At 46.2% G+C, this 16,008-nt stretch overlaps 1 protein-coding gene across 2 annotated transcripts in view; it reads left to right on the forward strand.

The window, feature by feature from the left end:
* LOC141098686 (cytochrome P450 2D14-like) overlaps positions 1-16,008 on the forward strand; it is a 242,917-nt gene that overhangs the window by 68,558 nt on the left and 158,351 nt on the right. For both annotated transcript variants that reach the window (XM_073586651.1, XM_073586650.1), the window contains exon 5: positions 10,189-10,362. In XM_073586651.1, the coding sequence (XP_073442752.1) occupies positions 10,189-10,362 (174 nt within the window). The remainder of the gene's footprint in view (positions 1-10,188; positions 10,363-16,008) is intronic.

The following is a 16,008-nucleotide window of genomic DNA, read 5'->3' on the forward strand; positions in this document are numbered from 1 at the left end:
GCAGCACCTCCTTCCTCCATCCCTCTTCCAGGGATCTTCTTTCCTCACTCCTCTCTAAGTGGCTTCCTCTCTCAGACTGACCTGTAATCCTAAACCTTCCCTCTCTTTTATGTATTCTCAACTCCTCCTGCCTCCCAGCACGTTTCGTGTTCCAAGCAGGGAACCACCAAAGGTGCTCTGCTACTCTCTAAGCAAGGAGCCGCAATGTGGCTTTGCTGAACTACCGTGTTGTGTGGAATGCAGGTGTTGGAGCGTGGTCAGGAGCCTTCAACTTACCTGGATGGTGGGGCACCACACCTCAGGAGGAGGTGCAGTACCTCTGTGGCGACTGAGCCTCAGGGGCGCCACATAGAGATTCCGTAATTAGGAAAACAGAATAATCTGTTGCTAAGACCGCCTCAACCGAATAGTTTGATACCTCCTTACTGCCAGGGTTTGGCATGTGCTGGAGCTGGTTGATAATAGGGTGGACCACAACAGCTGTTGATGATCTAGCTGTCATAGTCCACGTGGGAACCAATGAGAAAATAAGTTGTAGGTGGAGGATCCTTACTAAATAATGTAAAGAATTATGCTGCAAGCTGAAGGGAACAATCTCAAAAGTAATATTCTCTGAAGTATTACCTTGGCCATGCACATCACAGGAGAGACAGTGAGAACTCAGGGAGTTAAATGAATGAATGATTTGGATTCCTGTAGTATTGTGCAGACTTTTAACTGCCATATAATCTGTATTCTGCAGATGAATTACACCTGAATGAAAGTAGGGCAGAAAGAAAAGGGGTAGGTAGGTTACAGAGTGGTCAGACTATATTGGAGGATGGAGAAATAAGCTTGAAACCTTGTGGGTGCAATTACATATGGAGCTAAACATTCAGAAATTTTGGTATAATCTGTAGACAACCCCAACATTACTGACGAATTGGAGGGTCGGCTGCATAATCAGATGATGGGGGCTGCCAAGGCTGATATAATAGTGATGGGAGATTGTAACTATCCAGATATTGACTGGGGTGATGACTCTGCTTCAACATAAAGGGGAGAAAATTCCTCAGTTTGTTGTAGCAGAATTTTATATGCCAATTAGACCCAACAAAAAGCTGTCGAATCTGCTAATTTCTAACAGTGCAGAGCTGGTTGGAAAATGTTACTGTTTGTGAATATCTTGGTGCAAGTGACCACAAACTAATTTAAATTTGCTTACATCATAAATAACATACTCGGGAGGGTAAAAACACCTAATTTTAAAAAGGCCAATTTTCCAAGTTGAAGACTGCACCTCACATCTCTGTAAAAGCTGTTCAGTCTCATTGCATATTACTTAAAATGCTAGTAATGGAACAACGGTCTGGACAAGAAAATGTATTTGTGGACTTGTCTTTGAAAGAACTGCAAAAGCATATAAATAAATTGATAGTTTTGGGGGTGAAATCCCACTGACAGATTCCCTTTAAGGATATATTGGTTAATCAGATTGCAAAACATATTCCTATAGATAATCCATTTAACGCTGCGTTAACTTACCCACGTTGCGGGTTTACGAGCCACAGCATGTCAATTTCCACAATAGATATGTATTGTATGCAGTAAATCCACATTGTCCAGTGAACACATGCAGATTTACAGATTTACCTGCATGATTAGAACGCAGCTCTTTGGACGCAGTGAAAATGCGCTGTGTCCAAAGCGCTGCTGTTTCCTGATCCTACATAGCCTAACCCCACCTTTATGTAAAATAATCTCTGGAGGCAGAGTTATCTCCAGGTATCATCTTCCCCAGAGCCTGGAAGTGTTCATTTTTATAAAGTGATAAAAGATCGTTTCTCCACATCAAGACATCTGATTTGAGACACACAGAGAGGACTGTTTTCACCATTTTATAACCTCTATTCCCATATTAATAGTTTAGACAGGTCAAATGTGGTGACTAATTCCCTCTAATTTGAGGCTATTAGCATCCTAATTGGAGTGAGGACTTAGGAATTACAGCTCTATAATATGTAGCTACCTCTTTTTAAAGGCACCATAAGTAATTGGACAATTATCTCAATAGCTCAATAAAGACGGGGGCTGTAAATGAGCGCAGCTTAGTGGAGGCCCCCCTTGACTGCACTGGGACATGTAGGGTTTTGGACAGGGTGGACTTGGTTGGGATTGGTGGAGGCAGGATAGGAGAGGAGTGTGGGGAGGAGTGGATATGGCTAAAAGGGGAAAAAGTGCGAGAAAACCGCACTCTGGCACAGGAGGACACCGGGAGCAGAAGACATACCTGGAACAGACAGTGATTATGGCGTCAGTGGAAGTGCTGATCGGGAGGCTTTGGGGCAGTGCAAGGTCCAGGAGAGGAGGATGGCTGGAGGAGCAGCTGTCCTCTCTGCTTGGAGGCGCCGGGAGAATGCAAGCGGGAGGAGGACACGGCCCCCGGAGAGACTCTCACCGGAGGTAACCACGCGCAGCAGGCGCAGGCTCCGGAGCCCCTCCGGGGACCCAGCAGAGGCCGGGTGCAGTGGCGCGGCTCCCCCCCACTGCGCCACCTTCGGCAGGAATCCGATCAGCCAGCCGGCGGGTGCAGGAAGGTGGCGGGTAGCCGCGGTGCAGGCCGCATAGGAAGTGAGGGCCGCACCGGAAGTGCGGCCTGCACCTGAACCGCGGGTGACAGCAAGGGCCCGCGGCACACCCGGGAAGGGCGAGGCTTCCCGGGGGGATCAAGCAGCAGCGGTAAGCGGGAGGAGGCCGGCGGCGGCCGGCCATGATGACGCCGGGGACGCTGGGAGCATCGGCACAGCTGGCAGCCCTGGTGGTGGCCCTAGTGGGGGGCCAGCGAGGAAGAGTACGGAGCAGAGGGCTCTGGCGGACAGGCAGCAGCATGGGGACGATCTGCTGCCGGGTCTTGGCAATCAGCGGCTGTCCAGAAGAGCGGCGGGCAGCGAGGACAAGCTGCCTGGCAGGGGCCGGGGGACATACCGGTCTAATCATCCGGGGTCTCGCGGACAGACGAGGTCACAATCATGGCTGAGGTCGGTGGTTCGGCACGCTGCAGGCGTTACGGTCCCCCCTGGTGACGAGGAGGCCAGGGGCGTGGGCCTGGGGCAGCTGAGCGGCGCTGAAGATTCTGACGGTGAGCAACAGCGGGCTGGAGAGCGGCAGGATTCGGGATTTCCGGCTGGCGGGGATACAGCACCCATGCAGCTTGGTGAACATGAGTCTATGTATTGTCTGTCGCCCATGGGGGCTGTAGCTAATGAAGCAGAAGGAAGTGGGGTGTCAGGATTGGTCGAAAGGGGGATGGGGGGGACTATTGGGTCAGAGGCGCCGTGCCTGCATGATATTTTGCTTAGCATGTCGCAAATTTTAAGGAGGATGAAAGGAGGGGTGGCGAGCAGGTCAGGGGTGTCACCAGTGGGGGCATGGACCTCGGGGATGGGGTCTGGGCCAGCCATGGCGGGCGAGACATTGAGGCCGGTTGGGGGGAAACAAGTAGTGATGGGGGGGATTCGTGTCTGGGGTGTCAGCGGTGCATGCTTGGATCTCGGGATTGGGGTGTGGCCCACACTTGGTGGGAGAGGCTTTGAGGCCGGCGGGAGGGGGGCAAATACCAGTGGCAGGAGTATCTGTGTCAGTTCAGACGGAGAAAGAGAAAGCGGATTCGGTGAAATTGGATGACCGAGCAAAAGGGGAGGTGTATGTGTGCTTTGATGGGCCATTGGGAGCACACTTGAAAAAAGGGGTGAAAGAGAAGATTTGGCGGGATGAGTACATAGAGATTTTCTCCCTTCTTCCATTAGAAAATTTTAATTTGGATAAGGGGAAGAAGGATGATAGCAAGAAGGAGAAAGAAGAAAAGCGGAGGTGGCAGCTGATGCCGCAGACATTCGTTAATTGGCTGCAAGCATTTGCAATATTGGCGAGTGTGATTGGGGAAAAGTCTCCTGACAATTATTCTGGCCTGTTTTGTTATCTGGATGCGATTGGGGAGGCACACCGTACATACGGAGGTCAGGTATGGCTGCGCTACAATGAACAATTCAGATAGCATCACAAAAAACCCATCAAAATGAGAATAGCACAAAAAACTGATGAATTATGCAAATAGACAGAAAGAATCCAGTATAAAAAGTACAAATTTTATTAACTCACTCACAGAACATACATATATAGAATAATATTAACAATACAGAAAAAATTCATTCAAGGTCACTATTAAAACCACAATAGGGGCTGGTACCAACAAAAAGCCTGACCTACAACCATTGTATACAGTGCTTCAATAATATTCTTAAATTGCCATCACAATCTCGAGTACCTGGTATATTACATGTCCACCTATGGCTTTAATATAAAGTATACTAATGAAGTGAGCACTTGCATATAAGGTGGTCTGCAGGATGTGGTCTCCCCAAGCACTCCAACGCGCATTTTTTGGAGACTTACAACGGTAAATCTCTGATACAACAGGAGATATTGAATGATTTTGATTGCGAAATTTATACCGGTGCAGCAGGTTGTGTTGGTTACAGAGCTTATTGTAGGGGGCGTTGGAGTGTTGGGAGCTGGCCGGAGTGGTGGCGTCAGAGAGGACTCACAAAAAATTTGACTTTGTTGGAATTGTTCCCCATTGTGGTGGCGGTTTTGATTTGGGGTGAAATGTTCGAGAACCGCAGGGTTTGGTTTCACTGCGACAATATGAGTGTGGTGTCAGTGATCAACACTTTGTCGGCTTCATCCCCCCCAGTGATTAAGCTAGTGAGAGAACTTGTTTTACGGTGCTTGGAATTGAATGCTTGGATTTCGGCGATGTATGTGCCAGGTTTCCAAAACTCTATAGCGGATGCTTTGTCTCGTTTACAGTGGGAGCGTTTCCGGGAGCTGGCACCAGGCGCAGAGACCTCCGGAGCGGAATGCCCTTCTCACTTGTGGCGGATCGTTATGAAAGAGCAGGAAGGTTGATTCGTGAGTCAGTTTCGAGCCAGACTTGGGCATCATACGAGGCATCATGGCGAATATGGCAGAGTTGGATGTCCCATTGGGGACGGCTGTCGTCTGTGGAGGATAAGACGTCTGGGTTTTGTTTTTGGTCGGCAGGGCAGCGGAAATGGGTTGGTCTATTTCAAAGGTTAACAAATTTATTGCTGAGCTGGCGTTCGGCTTTAAGATGGAGGGTTTGATTGATGTGACGAAAGATTTCCTTGTTAAGCAGGCTCTGAAAGGTTTTCGGAAGGGTAACCAAAGTGTTGACAGGCGTAGACCAATATCTTTTAGTGTATTGGAACGGTTAGGGAGAGTCCTAGAGACAAATTGTTGTTCTAATTTTGAGGCGGCATTATTCAAGTTAGCTTTTTCTTTAGCGTTCTTTGGGGCTATGCGTATAGGCGAACTGGTGTCTCACAGTAGGGACAGGGCAGGCGGATGTGGAATTCTGGGGGGGAGGCGTTGTGTTTTGGATTCAGCGTTCGAAAACCGATCAGCTAGGAAGAGGTAAGCGGGTGGTGTTGGGGAGCGTGGACGGGGTTTTGATGTGCCCGAAAAGGTGTTTGGAGTCGTATTGGCATTTGTGGCCAGGTCGGGCGGGCCCATTGTTGTGCCATGAGGGCGGGACATTTTTGTCCCTTTTCCAGTTCATTGCACTGCTAAAAAGGGGTTTTGGGGAGTTGGGCCTTCCACCAGACATGTATGGCTCCCATTCTTTTAGGATTGGGGCAGCATCTGAGGCTGACAGTCTTGGTATGGGCTGCTGGAATTCGAGCTGCTATCGAACATATGTGCATCATTGATTGAAGTGGTATGGCCCGGATTCGGGGAATTAACAATTCTTGTTGTGGTTATGTATTTCAGGTCGCCATCCCTACTTGGCTTGGATTTTCGGACACTTGTTTATTTATTGGGGCGGACGCGAGGCCGGATGGTTGGCAACTGGGTTTTAACAGGGACCTTGTTGTTGTTCGATGGTTGGGTTTTTGAGGGATGGTATGGAGAAGGGCGTTTTCTGAGTTTTACAGATTTGCCTGTCTGGATAAAGCGCCCGACATTTTGGTGGTGTATTTGGGAGGGAACGATTTGGGCATTAAACCTGTCAGGGAGTTGATCAGGGATATTCGGTTTGACTTTCTTAGGTTGTGGACGTCTTTTCCCGGGGTCGTGACTGTATGCTCGGACATCATTCCAAGGGAAAAATGGTGAGGCCCAATCTGTGAAAGGAATTAATAGGGCTAGGGTGAAGTTAAATAGGGCCGTGTCGAGTTTTATTTCTAGGAACGGGGTATCAGTGTGCGGCATTTTGATTTGGAAGCTGGGGTTGGGAATTTTTGGAGGGACAATGGGGTTCATTTGAATGAGATAGGAATTGTTTTGTGGGCACTTGCGATACAAGAAGGAGTTGAGAGAGCGGTTGCAGTGTTGGGGCACTCACGAGCCTGAGGTGGTCTGGGTTGTTCGTGTGTGGCGGGGGTGGGGTTCTTGGAGTTGACGCTGATGCAGCGGAAAGAGGAATTGTAGGTAAAATTCCGGACAGTTAAATTGTGTGGGTGATCTGGCATTTGGTTACGGGCTCTGGACGGGGTTTTTTCCCCGGGGGCTGTTTGGTGGTTGGCCTTCCCGGAACGGGAATTATGGTGCCCTCGAGCTGGTGGTGTACGGCTGAGGGTAACGTGGCGTTTGAAGTTCTCGTTGGACATTTTGCCAAATATTAAGCCAGATCTTTTATGCGCTCCAAGAACCCTCCCCTTCATGTCATTAAATATGGCATATTTAATATTTATTGTTAAACAATATTTATGTTTTTGTTTGTTAATAAACTGGCCACTGTGGCCATAATTATCCTAAGAATGTAATGTGTGGTGCTGCTAATTTTATAGAAGGGGTTTGCGTGGTCTACCAGTATGGGTGGGGCGTAAGAAAACCCATATTGGCCGTACGCTGTCATGGGCTATTCCCTCGTTAATCCATCATTAATTAAGCAGGTATGAGGTCTGGAGCTCTACAGTTGTGTGCAAAAGTGTTTGCCCCTTTCTGATTTCCTATTCTTTTGCATGTTTGTCACACTTAAATGTTTCAGATGTTTTTCCCATGATAATAAAGTCCTTCATTTAAACACTGCACTTTGTTTACTTGTGTAATCTTTGTCTAATATTTAAATTTGTTTGGTGATCTGAAACATTTAAGTGTGACAAACATACAAAAGAATAGGAAATCAGAAAGGGGCAAACACTTTTTCACACAATTGTAAGTCTACCATAAGGAGAAGACTTGAAGAGAACAAATACAGGGGGTTATTATTATTACTATTTATTATAGCGCCATTTATTCCATGGCGCTTTACATGTGAGGGGTATAAATAATAAAAACAAGTAAAGTAATCTTAAACAATACAAGTCCTGACAGGTACAGGATGAGAGAGGACCCTCTACAAGGGATGGATGAGGATATGTGACACACCAGAGTCCGGTTGTCACAGTGACATCTTCTCCCTCTAAGAGGTGAAGTCATGCTTGGAGGCAGAAATGGACCCCATGCCAGGCAGCAGAGATTTAATCACAATTTCCTGCTTCAGGTCAGAAAAGGGAGCTGCCTTATAAATTCTGGCCAGCAGAGGGGGTTGGTGAGTCAGCTAGAAATCAGCTGTCATGGAAACGAAACAGCTGTGAGCTGTGAGGAGAAATGACAGTTTTTAAACGTGAGGACGTGAGGTAAAGAGATCTTTCTGGAAGATCCTGTCAGATGAAGACAGAGAGCTGATCTGAGAGGAGCTCGATAGGCAGAGCTGATCTGTGAAGAGGGAAAGGACAAGAGCAGAGACTGAGAGACTCTGGGGAAGCTAAAATACTGCATATAGCAGACCCCTGAGTGAAACGCTAATAAAGAGAAAAGGGACATCAGAGTCCTAGGCTGACAGGAACTGTACGCCCTGATAGCCAAATCTGAAAGTACAGGGGATTGTAAATTCCTGTGCACATTGAACACTAGAGGGCACAGCAGCGGATAAGGAGCCCGGAGCCGACGGTGAAGAGAACTGTACCCATGGAATAGGCTCACGCTGACAGCCGTACAGGTTAGTGAAACCATCACGAATAGAGGGTCGCAGCATAGTTATATACAGCGGAGACCCACACACAAAGCGCAGAAAGGAAGGTCCTAAATCCCCACCTGGCAAGGTGGATCCCCTGAATGCCTCCAGGTGAGCCGGACTCATTCCATCACCTGTATGTGGTACTCTGGACTACAACCAATTACCAGAAAAAGGTAAAGAAACTGCACCTCTCTGTGTCTTTATCTCATTTCTCTGCACCCCAATGTTCACAGCCATTTTTACTATTTATTTAACATCTTTGCCCTGGGACTACAGCCCTACCTGTGGAGGGCTACAACATCATAGCTGCGCCCAACATCCATCCCAGAGAAGCAACACCGCAGCGCTGGTCACCTCTGACTAGAATACCACAGGTGGCGTAACGTATTTCACCATCTATAAACATTATCTTTATTTTTACCACATAAATACCACACAACTTTCCCCTATTTTTTTACTGGACGCCTCTGGGCCACGGACCGGGTCGCCACCGCCGTGACACGGTCCCCCATGGAAGTCGATGGGCCCGGTACCGAGTACCTCCAGGCCCCACGGGGCGCTCCAGATACAATAGGCGAGGGTAGAGCTGGTCGTGCAGCGGTTTGGTGGATCAGTGGTTACTGCATGTTGTAGGCTTGTCGGAAGAGGTACGTCTTCAGGTTCTTTTTGAAGGTTTCCATGATAGGCGAGAGTCTGATATGTTGTGGTACAGAGTTCCAGATTAGGGGGGATGCGTGGGAGAAATCTTGTATGTGAATGTGGGAAGAGGAGATAAGAGGAGAGTAGAGAAGGAGATCTTGTGAGGATCAGAGGATGCGTGCAGGTAAGTACCGGGAGACGAGGTCAGAGATGTATGGAGGACTCATGTTGGCTTTGTATGTCATGGTTAGGGTTTTGAACTGGAGTCTTTGGGTAATGGGGAGCCAGTGCAGGGATTGACAGAGGGGAGAGGCCGGGGAATAGCGGGGGGACAGGTGGATTAGTTGAGCAGCAGAGTTTAGAAAAGATTGGAGGGATGCAAGAGTGTTAGAGGGGAGGCCACAAAGCAGGATGTTGCAGTAGTCAAGGCAGGAGATGATGAGGGCATGGACTAGGGTTTTTGCAGATTCTTGGTTGAGTAATGTACGGATCCGGGAAATATTTTTGAGTTGAAGTCAGCAGGAAGTGGAAAGGGCTTGGATATGTGGTTTGAAAGAGAGATCAGTGTCCAGGATTACCCAGAAGCAGCGAGCTTGTGGCACTGGGGAGAGTGGGCAGCCATTTACTGTAATGGATAGGTCCGTTAAGGGGTTGAGTGAGATGGAGGAAAGATGATAAATTCTTTTTTGTCCATATTAAGTTTTAGAAATCTAGTGAAGAAAGATGAAACAGCAGACATCCATTGTGGGATTCTGGTTATTAGGGAGGTGATATCTGGTCCAGAGATGTAGATATGTGTGTCATCAGCATAGAGGTAATACTGAAAGCCGTGAGATTTTATGAGCTGTCCGATGCCGAAGGTATGAATGGAGAAGAGAAGAGGCCCTAGGACTGAACCTTGCGGGACTCCGACAGATAGGGGGTGAGGTGAGGAGGTGGTGTGCAAGTGGGAGACGCTGAATGTCCAGCAGGGCCGGACTGGCCATCTGGCAATTGGACTGATGTCCAGTCTGTTAGGTTCACCACAAGGTGCAAACCATTATTCAGCCTTAAAAAAAAGGCCAGATTTGATTTTGCCTAAAAAATCTAAAGAAGCCACCCAGTTCTAGAATAACATTCTTTGTACGGATGAAACAAAGATCAACCTGTACCAGAATGATGGGAAGAAAGTATGGAGAAGGCTTAGAATGGCTCAAGGTCCTCCACATCCTCAATGGCTCAACATCCACGTAAAACATGGTGTGATGGTACGGGCATGCATGATGTCCAATGGCGCTGGGTCACTAGTGTTTATTGATAATGTGACTAAAGACAGTTCACACTGTAGTTCTTTTTATTTTGTTTGTCACTTTAGTAACAAATGTCATAGTAAAGAATCACTTTCTGTGTGGACCATTAGCAAATGACGCTATTATGAAAACACTAAACAGTCAGTTATAAATAGAGATTAATAATTGCATTGTACAATTCTTGATTTAATTTTTTAGATTATAAATGATATTCCTATTCTCATCCACATCCCATGGCTTTTTGACCGAGTGATGGGAACGGAGTACGAACTGATTGCATTTCTAAAGGAAATAGTTTCAGAGCACCAGAAAACCTGGGATCCAAACTACACACGAGATTATATTGATGCCTACCTAGTGGAATTAGAGAAGGTAAGAACACTTTTACCATTAGTGCTCGCTCACACTGGTGTATAACACGGTAGAGTGCTATCCGATGTTTTATCAGATAGCACGCGGCCCAATGTTATACTATGGAGCAGTTCAGATCTGAGATTGTTTTCTCATGCCGATTCGGGTCATATATCCACCCATACAAGTCTATGGATGCGTCTGAAACATCAGACTGCACTCTTATGTCGTCCGAGTGCAGTCCAATGTACACACACAGACACAACAAAGAAGACGGAGAAATTAAATTGTCCATCTTCTCCTCACTTGTGCCGCAATTCTCTCTTGTGAGGAAATCAGTTCACATTCAGATGACACTCGGATAAAACTTTAACAGAATTTGAACAGAGTGTCATTAGCTTATTTAGCCCAATTATCTCACATAAGAGAATCTTTGCCATTGTGAATGTGCTTTTAGGCTGAAATCCAGATCCGCATCTCAAACTCCTAGACATAATAATGCAGCATGGTGAGCTGTTTTGTCTGTTATAATGCTGGACACAAGAATGGAAACCTGATTACCCACTTTATAGGCAATATTATTGATCAGACTCCGCTGACATCCAGCATGTAAAGGGTTTGATTAAATATGATGTGAACACAGCCTTATAAAACACTGAAAATATCATCATTTCTGCTGTGCTAAGGCTCTCAAGAAAAATATGGAAATATGTTCTCAGTGTATTAAATAATAGTATATATACTGGGACAACGTATTGAGCACACTTACTGAAATTTAATTAATACGTCATACAAAAGCCTTTGGTGGTGACGACAGCTTTAAAGGGGTTGTCCGGGCTTTTCACATAATCTCAGTGCATATCTGGGCTGCAGAATGCTGACAATAAGTAATTTACCTTCTGTGGCCAGTTTGCAGCGTTTGCTAGATATCAGCTTTTGCTTGAAAAAAAAACGTCCAGGGGGGGTGTGTTCTGGCATTGAAATGAGAACTGGTCGTTTCCTCCTACTCTACTAAAAACATGCCGTCTGTAGCAACAACCCCACCCTCCATAGCAACAGGCCCTCCCCGACCACATGAACAAGCCTATCCCTCCTCACACAGTAACAAATCCTCCCCCTCTAGCAGCCTCAGTGCAGAGAGCTGCTCCTCCCCCAGACACACGCTGAACAGTGATCTATGGAAAGTGAAACTAGTGAGGAGGAAACAACCAGTTGTCATTTCCTCTCCAGCACTTCACAATTAGCGACTGCGACTCCTGTCCAAAGTATGTTTTCACGTTTCTCTGACTCTATATAGCCGCCTTTCCAGTCGGACTAACTGTTGTAGGGGCGATGGTCCATAAAGAAACCAAAGCTATCGGCTTGCTAGTGGCACCCAGAGGAATGTGATCTAGACTAGGGGCCGTTCCCTTTGTGACCAGTCTGGTTCCTTCCTCCACCTGACGTGGTCAGCGTGGAACGAGACCCACGTGATAACTTTCCAACCGTGTCTCTGGAAAAACCAATCTTCCCTTCAGAGAATCTGCTGTTTTAGTCCAATCCATCTGGCACTCCGCATATAGCCAGGAGCTGCGCAGACTAAGGAAGGGGAAGACATAAAATAACATTACCTAGTTCCTTTTAGTCATATATTGCAGGGTTGCACTGTATATTGTCATTAACTACACCATAGCTTTAATAACTATACTGGTCTATATCCGACCACAGATTTGTGCGTCTCTTGCCTTTTGATGTCAAGTTCTAACATGGCATCAGGGAACTCCAAATTTAAAGGGCAAACTAATAGAACTCAGAGGGCTTGGGGTGTCACAAAACCAAGATCTTTGGGAGAGTCCTCTAATTCAGTCAGCCCAACTAAGTCAAGGTCTCCTGTAGACAGAGCAGAGGAGAAACATAGGTCTTCTTCAACTGTTTCCAGTGCATGCTTTGGGAAATTGGCACAGGGGAAACAGTCTCAAAGAGATCTACTTCATGACTTTCACGATTTATCTCGGCAAACTACTCTGGCCAATAAAACAGACGATAAGCTAAATGAGATGGACCTGTCACAATCAAATAAAAGGAAAACTTTGGAGCGAGGGTACCGAGGAAAAGGGGAGACAACTATTGACTTGGATAGCACCTCGGAAGAACTTTCTAGTAATGGTAGCTCAAGTCAACCTCTTTCCAAGAAGGGTTGTCCAGGGACCTCATGCATAAGTACTCCTTCACTCGACTTAGTCATTTATTAGATATTCCTTTCTTCAGATAAACAGGTGTTGGAGGGTATATTAGCCAACTTCTGTAACATAGTAAGGCCGAAAAAAGACATTAGTCCATCCAGTTCAGCCTATAAAATTCTGTCAGAATAAATCCCCAGATCTACGTCTTTCTAAAGAACCTAACAATAACTGTAAGATACAATATTATTACACTCCAGGAAGACATCCAGGCCTCTCTTGAACCCTTCGACTGAGTTCGCCATCACCACCTCCTCAGGCAGGGAATTCCAGATTCTCACTGCCCTAACAGTAAAGAATCCTCTTCTATGTTGGTGGAAAAACCTTTTCTCCTCCAGACGCAGAGAATGCCCCCTTGTGACCATCACCTTCCTTGGTATAAACAGATCCTCGGAGAGATATTTGTATTGTCCCCTTATATACTTATACATGGTTATTAGATCGCCCCTCAGTCGTCTTTTTTCTAGACTAAATAATCCTAATTTTGCTAATCTCTCTGGATATTGTAGTTCCCCCATCCCCTTTATTAATTTTGTTGCCCTCCTTTGTACCCGATCTAGTTCCATTATATCCTTCCTGAGCACCGGTGCCCAAAACTGTACACAGTACTCCATGTGCGGTCTAACCAGAGATTTGTACAGACGCAGTATAATGCTCTCATCATGTGTATCCAGACCTCTTTTAATACACCCCATGATCCTGTTTGCCTTGGCAGCCGTTGCCTGGCACTGGCTGCTCCAGGTAAGTTTATCATTAACTAGGATCCCCAAGTCCTTCTCCATGTCAGATTTACCCAGTGGTTTACCGTTCAGTGTGTAATGGTGATATTGATTCCTTCTTCCCATGTGTATAACCTTACATTTATCATTGTTAAACTGCATCTGCCACCTTTCGGCCCAAGTGCCCAACTTATCCAGATCCATCTGTAGCAGAATACGATCTTCTCTTGTATTGACTGCTTTACATAGTTTTGTATCATCTGCAAATATCGATATTTTACTGTGCAAACCTTCTACCAGATCGTTAATAAATATGTTGAAGAGAATAGATCCCAACACCGACCCCTGCGGTACCCCACTGGTCACAGCGACCTAGTTGGAGAATATAACATTTATAACCACCCTCTGCTTTCTATCACTAAGCCAGTTACTTACCCCCATTTACACACATTTTCCCCCAGACCCAGCATTCTCATTTTGTGTGCCAACCTCTTGTGTGGCACGGTATCAAACGCTTTGGAAAAATCAAGATATACCACATTCAATGACTCACCTTGGTCCAGTCTATAGCTTTCCTCTTCATAAAAAATGATTAGATTGGTTTGACAGGAGCAATTCCTCATAAATCCATGCTGCTAGGGCGTTAAACAGTTATTTTCATTGAGATAATCCAGAAAAACATCCCTCAGAAACCCTTCAAATATTTTACCAACAATAGAGGTTAGACTTACTGGCCTATAATTTCCAGGTTCACTTTTAGAGCCCTTTTTGAATATTGGTAGCACATTTGCTATGCGCCAGACCTGTGGAACAGACCCCGTCGCTATAGAGTCTCTAAATATAAGAAATAATGGTTTGTCTATTACATTACTTAGTTCTCTTAGTACTCGTGGGTGTATGCCATCTGGACCCGGAGATTTATCTATTTTAATCTTATTTAGCCGGTTTTGCACCTCTTCTTGGGATAGATTGGTGACCCTTAATATAGGGTTTTCTTTGTCTCTCGGCATTTCATCTAGCATTTCATTTTCCACCGTGAATACCGTGGAGAAGAAGGTATTTAATATATTAGCTTTTTCTTCACTCAAAGACTCTATTGCTTTAGGCTTCGAGACACAGAGAAATCTCATTCAGGAAGAGTGCAACAAATTCTCTAACAGATTTGAAATAAACGAGGGCAGGATCACAAAAGTGGAGGATAGAACAGAAACTCTCATACAGCAGAACTTGAGCTTGAAAGGGGAGGTTTTGTATATGAAACAAATTTGACGGACATAGAAGACAGGAGCCGTCGCAACAATCTTAAGCTTAGAGGGATCCCGGAGACCATAATTCAGGATGATCTCGCTGGGTAGGTGTGACACCCCAGAGTCCGGTTGTCACAGTGACATCGCCTCCCTCTAATGGGTAAAGTCATGTTTAGAGGCAGAAAGGGACCCCCATGCCAGACAGCATAGATTTAATCACAATTTCCTGCTGCAAGTCAGAAAAGGGAGATGCCTTATAAATTCTGTCCAGCAAAGGGGGTTGGTGAGTCAGCTAGAAATCAGCTGAGTGGGTTGTCATGGAAACAAAGCAGCTGTGAGCTGTGAGAAAAAATGACAGTTAAACGTGAGGACGTGAGGTAAAGAGATCTTTCTAGAAGATCCTGTCAGATGAAGACAGGCAGCTGATCTGTGAAGAGGGAAAGGACAAGAGCAGAGACTGAGAGACACTAGGGAAGCTAAAATGCTGCATATAGCAGACCCTTGAGTGAAGCGCTAATAAAGAGAAAAGGGACATCAGAGTCCTAGGCTGACAGGAACTGTACGCCCTGATAGCCGAATCTGAAAGTACAGCGGATTGTAAATTCCTGCGCACATTGAACACCTGAGGGCACGTCAGCGGATAAGGAGACCGGGGCTGATGGTGAAAAGGACGGTACCCATGGAATAGGCTCACGCTGACAGCTGTACAGGTTAGTGAAACCATCACGAATAGAGGGTCGCAGCAAAGTTTTATACAGCGGAGACCCACACACAAAGTGCAGAAAGGAAGATCCTAAATCCCCACCTGGCAAGGCTGATCCCCTGAATGCCTCCAGGCGAGCCGGACTCATTCGATCACCTGTATGTGGTACTCCGAACTGCAACCTATTACCAGTAAAAGGTAAAGAAACTGCACTTCTCTGTGTCTTTCTCTCATTTATCTGCACCTCAACGTTTGCAGCCATTTTTACTATTTATTTAACATCTTTGCCCTGGGACTACAGCCCTACCTGTGGAGGGCTACAACATCATAGCTGCACCCAACATCCATCCCAAAGAAGCAACACCGCAGCACTGGTCACCTCTGACTAGAATACCACAGGTGGCGTCACGTATTTCACCATCTAATAACTTTATTTTCATTTTTACCACATAAATACCACACTACTTTCCCCTATTTTATTACTGGACGCCTCTGGGACACGGACCGGGTCGCCGCCGCCGTGACACCGTCCCCCATTGAAGTCGACTGGCCCGGTACCGAGTTCCCCCAGGCCCCGCGGGGCACTCCATATGCTAAAACCCTCTTTAAGAAGACAATCCCCTCTCTTTCAGACATCCAGTTAACTATAGATAGGATTCACAGACTGCCGTGCCCAAAGGATATCCCTTTGGATAAACCCAGGGACATCATCTTACGCCTAATTTTCTACGAAACTAAGGAAGGGATCTTAAAATTCATAAGGAATAGAGGTGTTTTTC

This window comes from Dendrobates tinctorius, unplaced genomic scaffold (genome assembly GCF_039654945.1).
Source record: "Dendrobates tinctorius isolate UK_male_01 unplaced genomic scaffold, ASM3965494v1 ptg000094l, whole genome shotgun sequence".
Classification (NCBI taxonomy): Eukaryota; Metazoa; Chordata; class Amphibia; order Anura; family Dendrobatidae; genus Dendrobates; species Dendrobates tinctorius.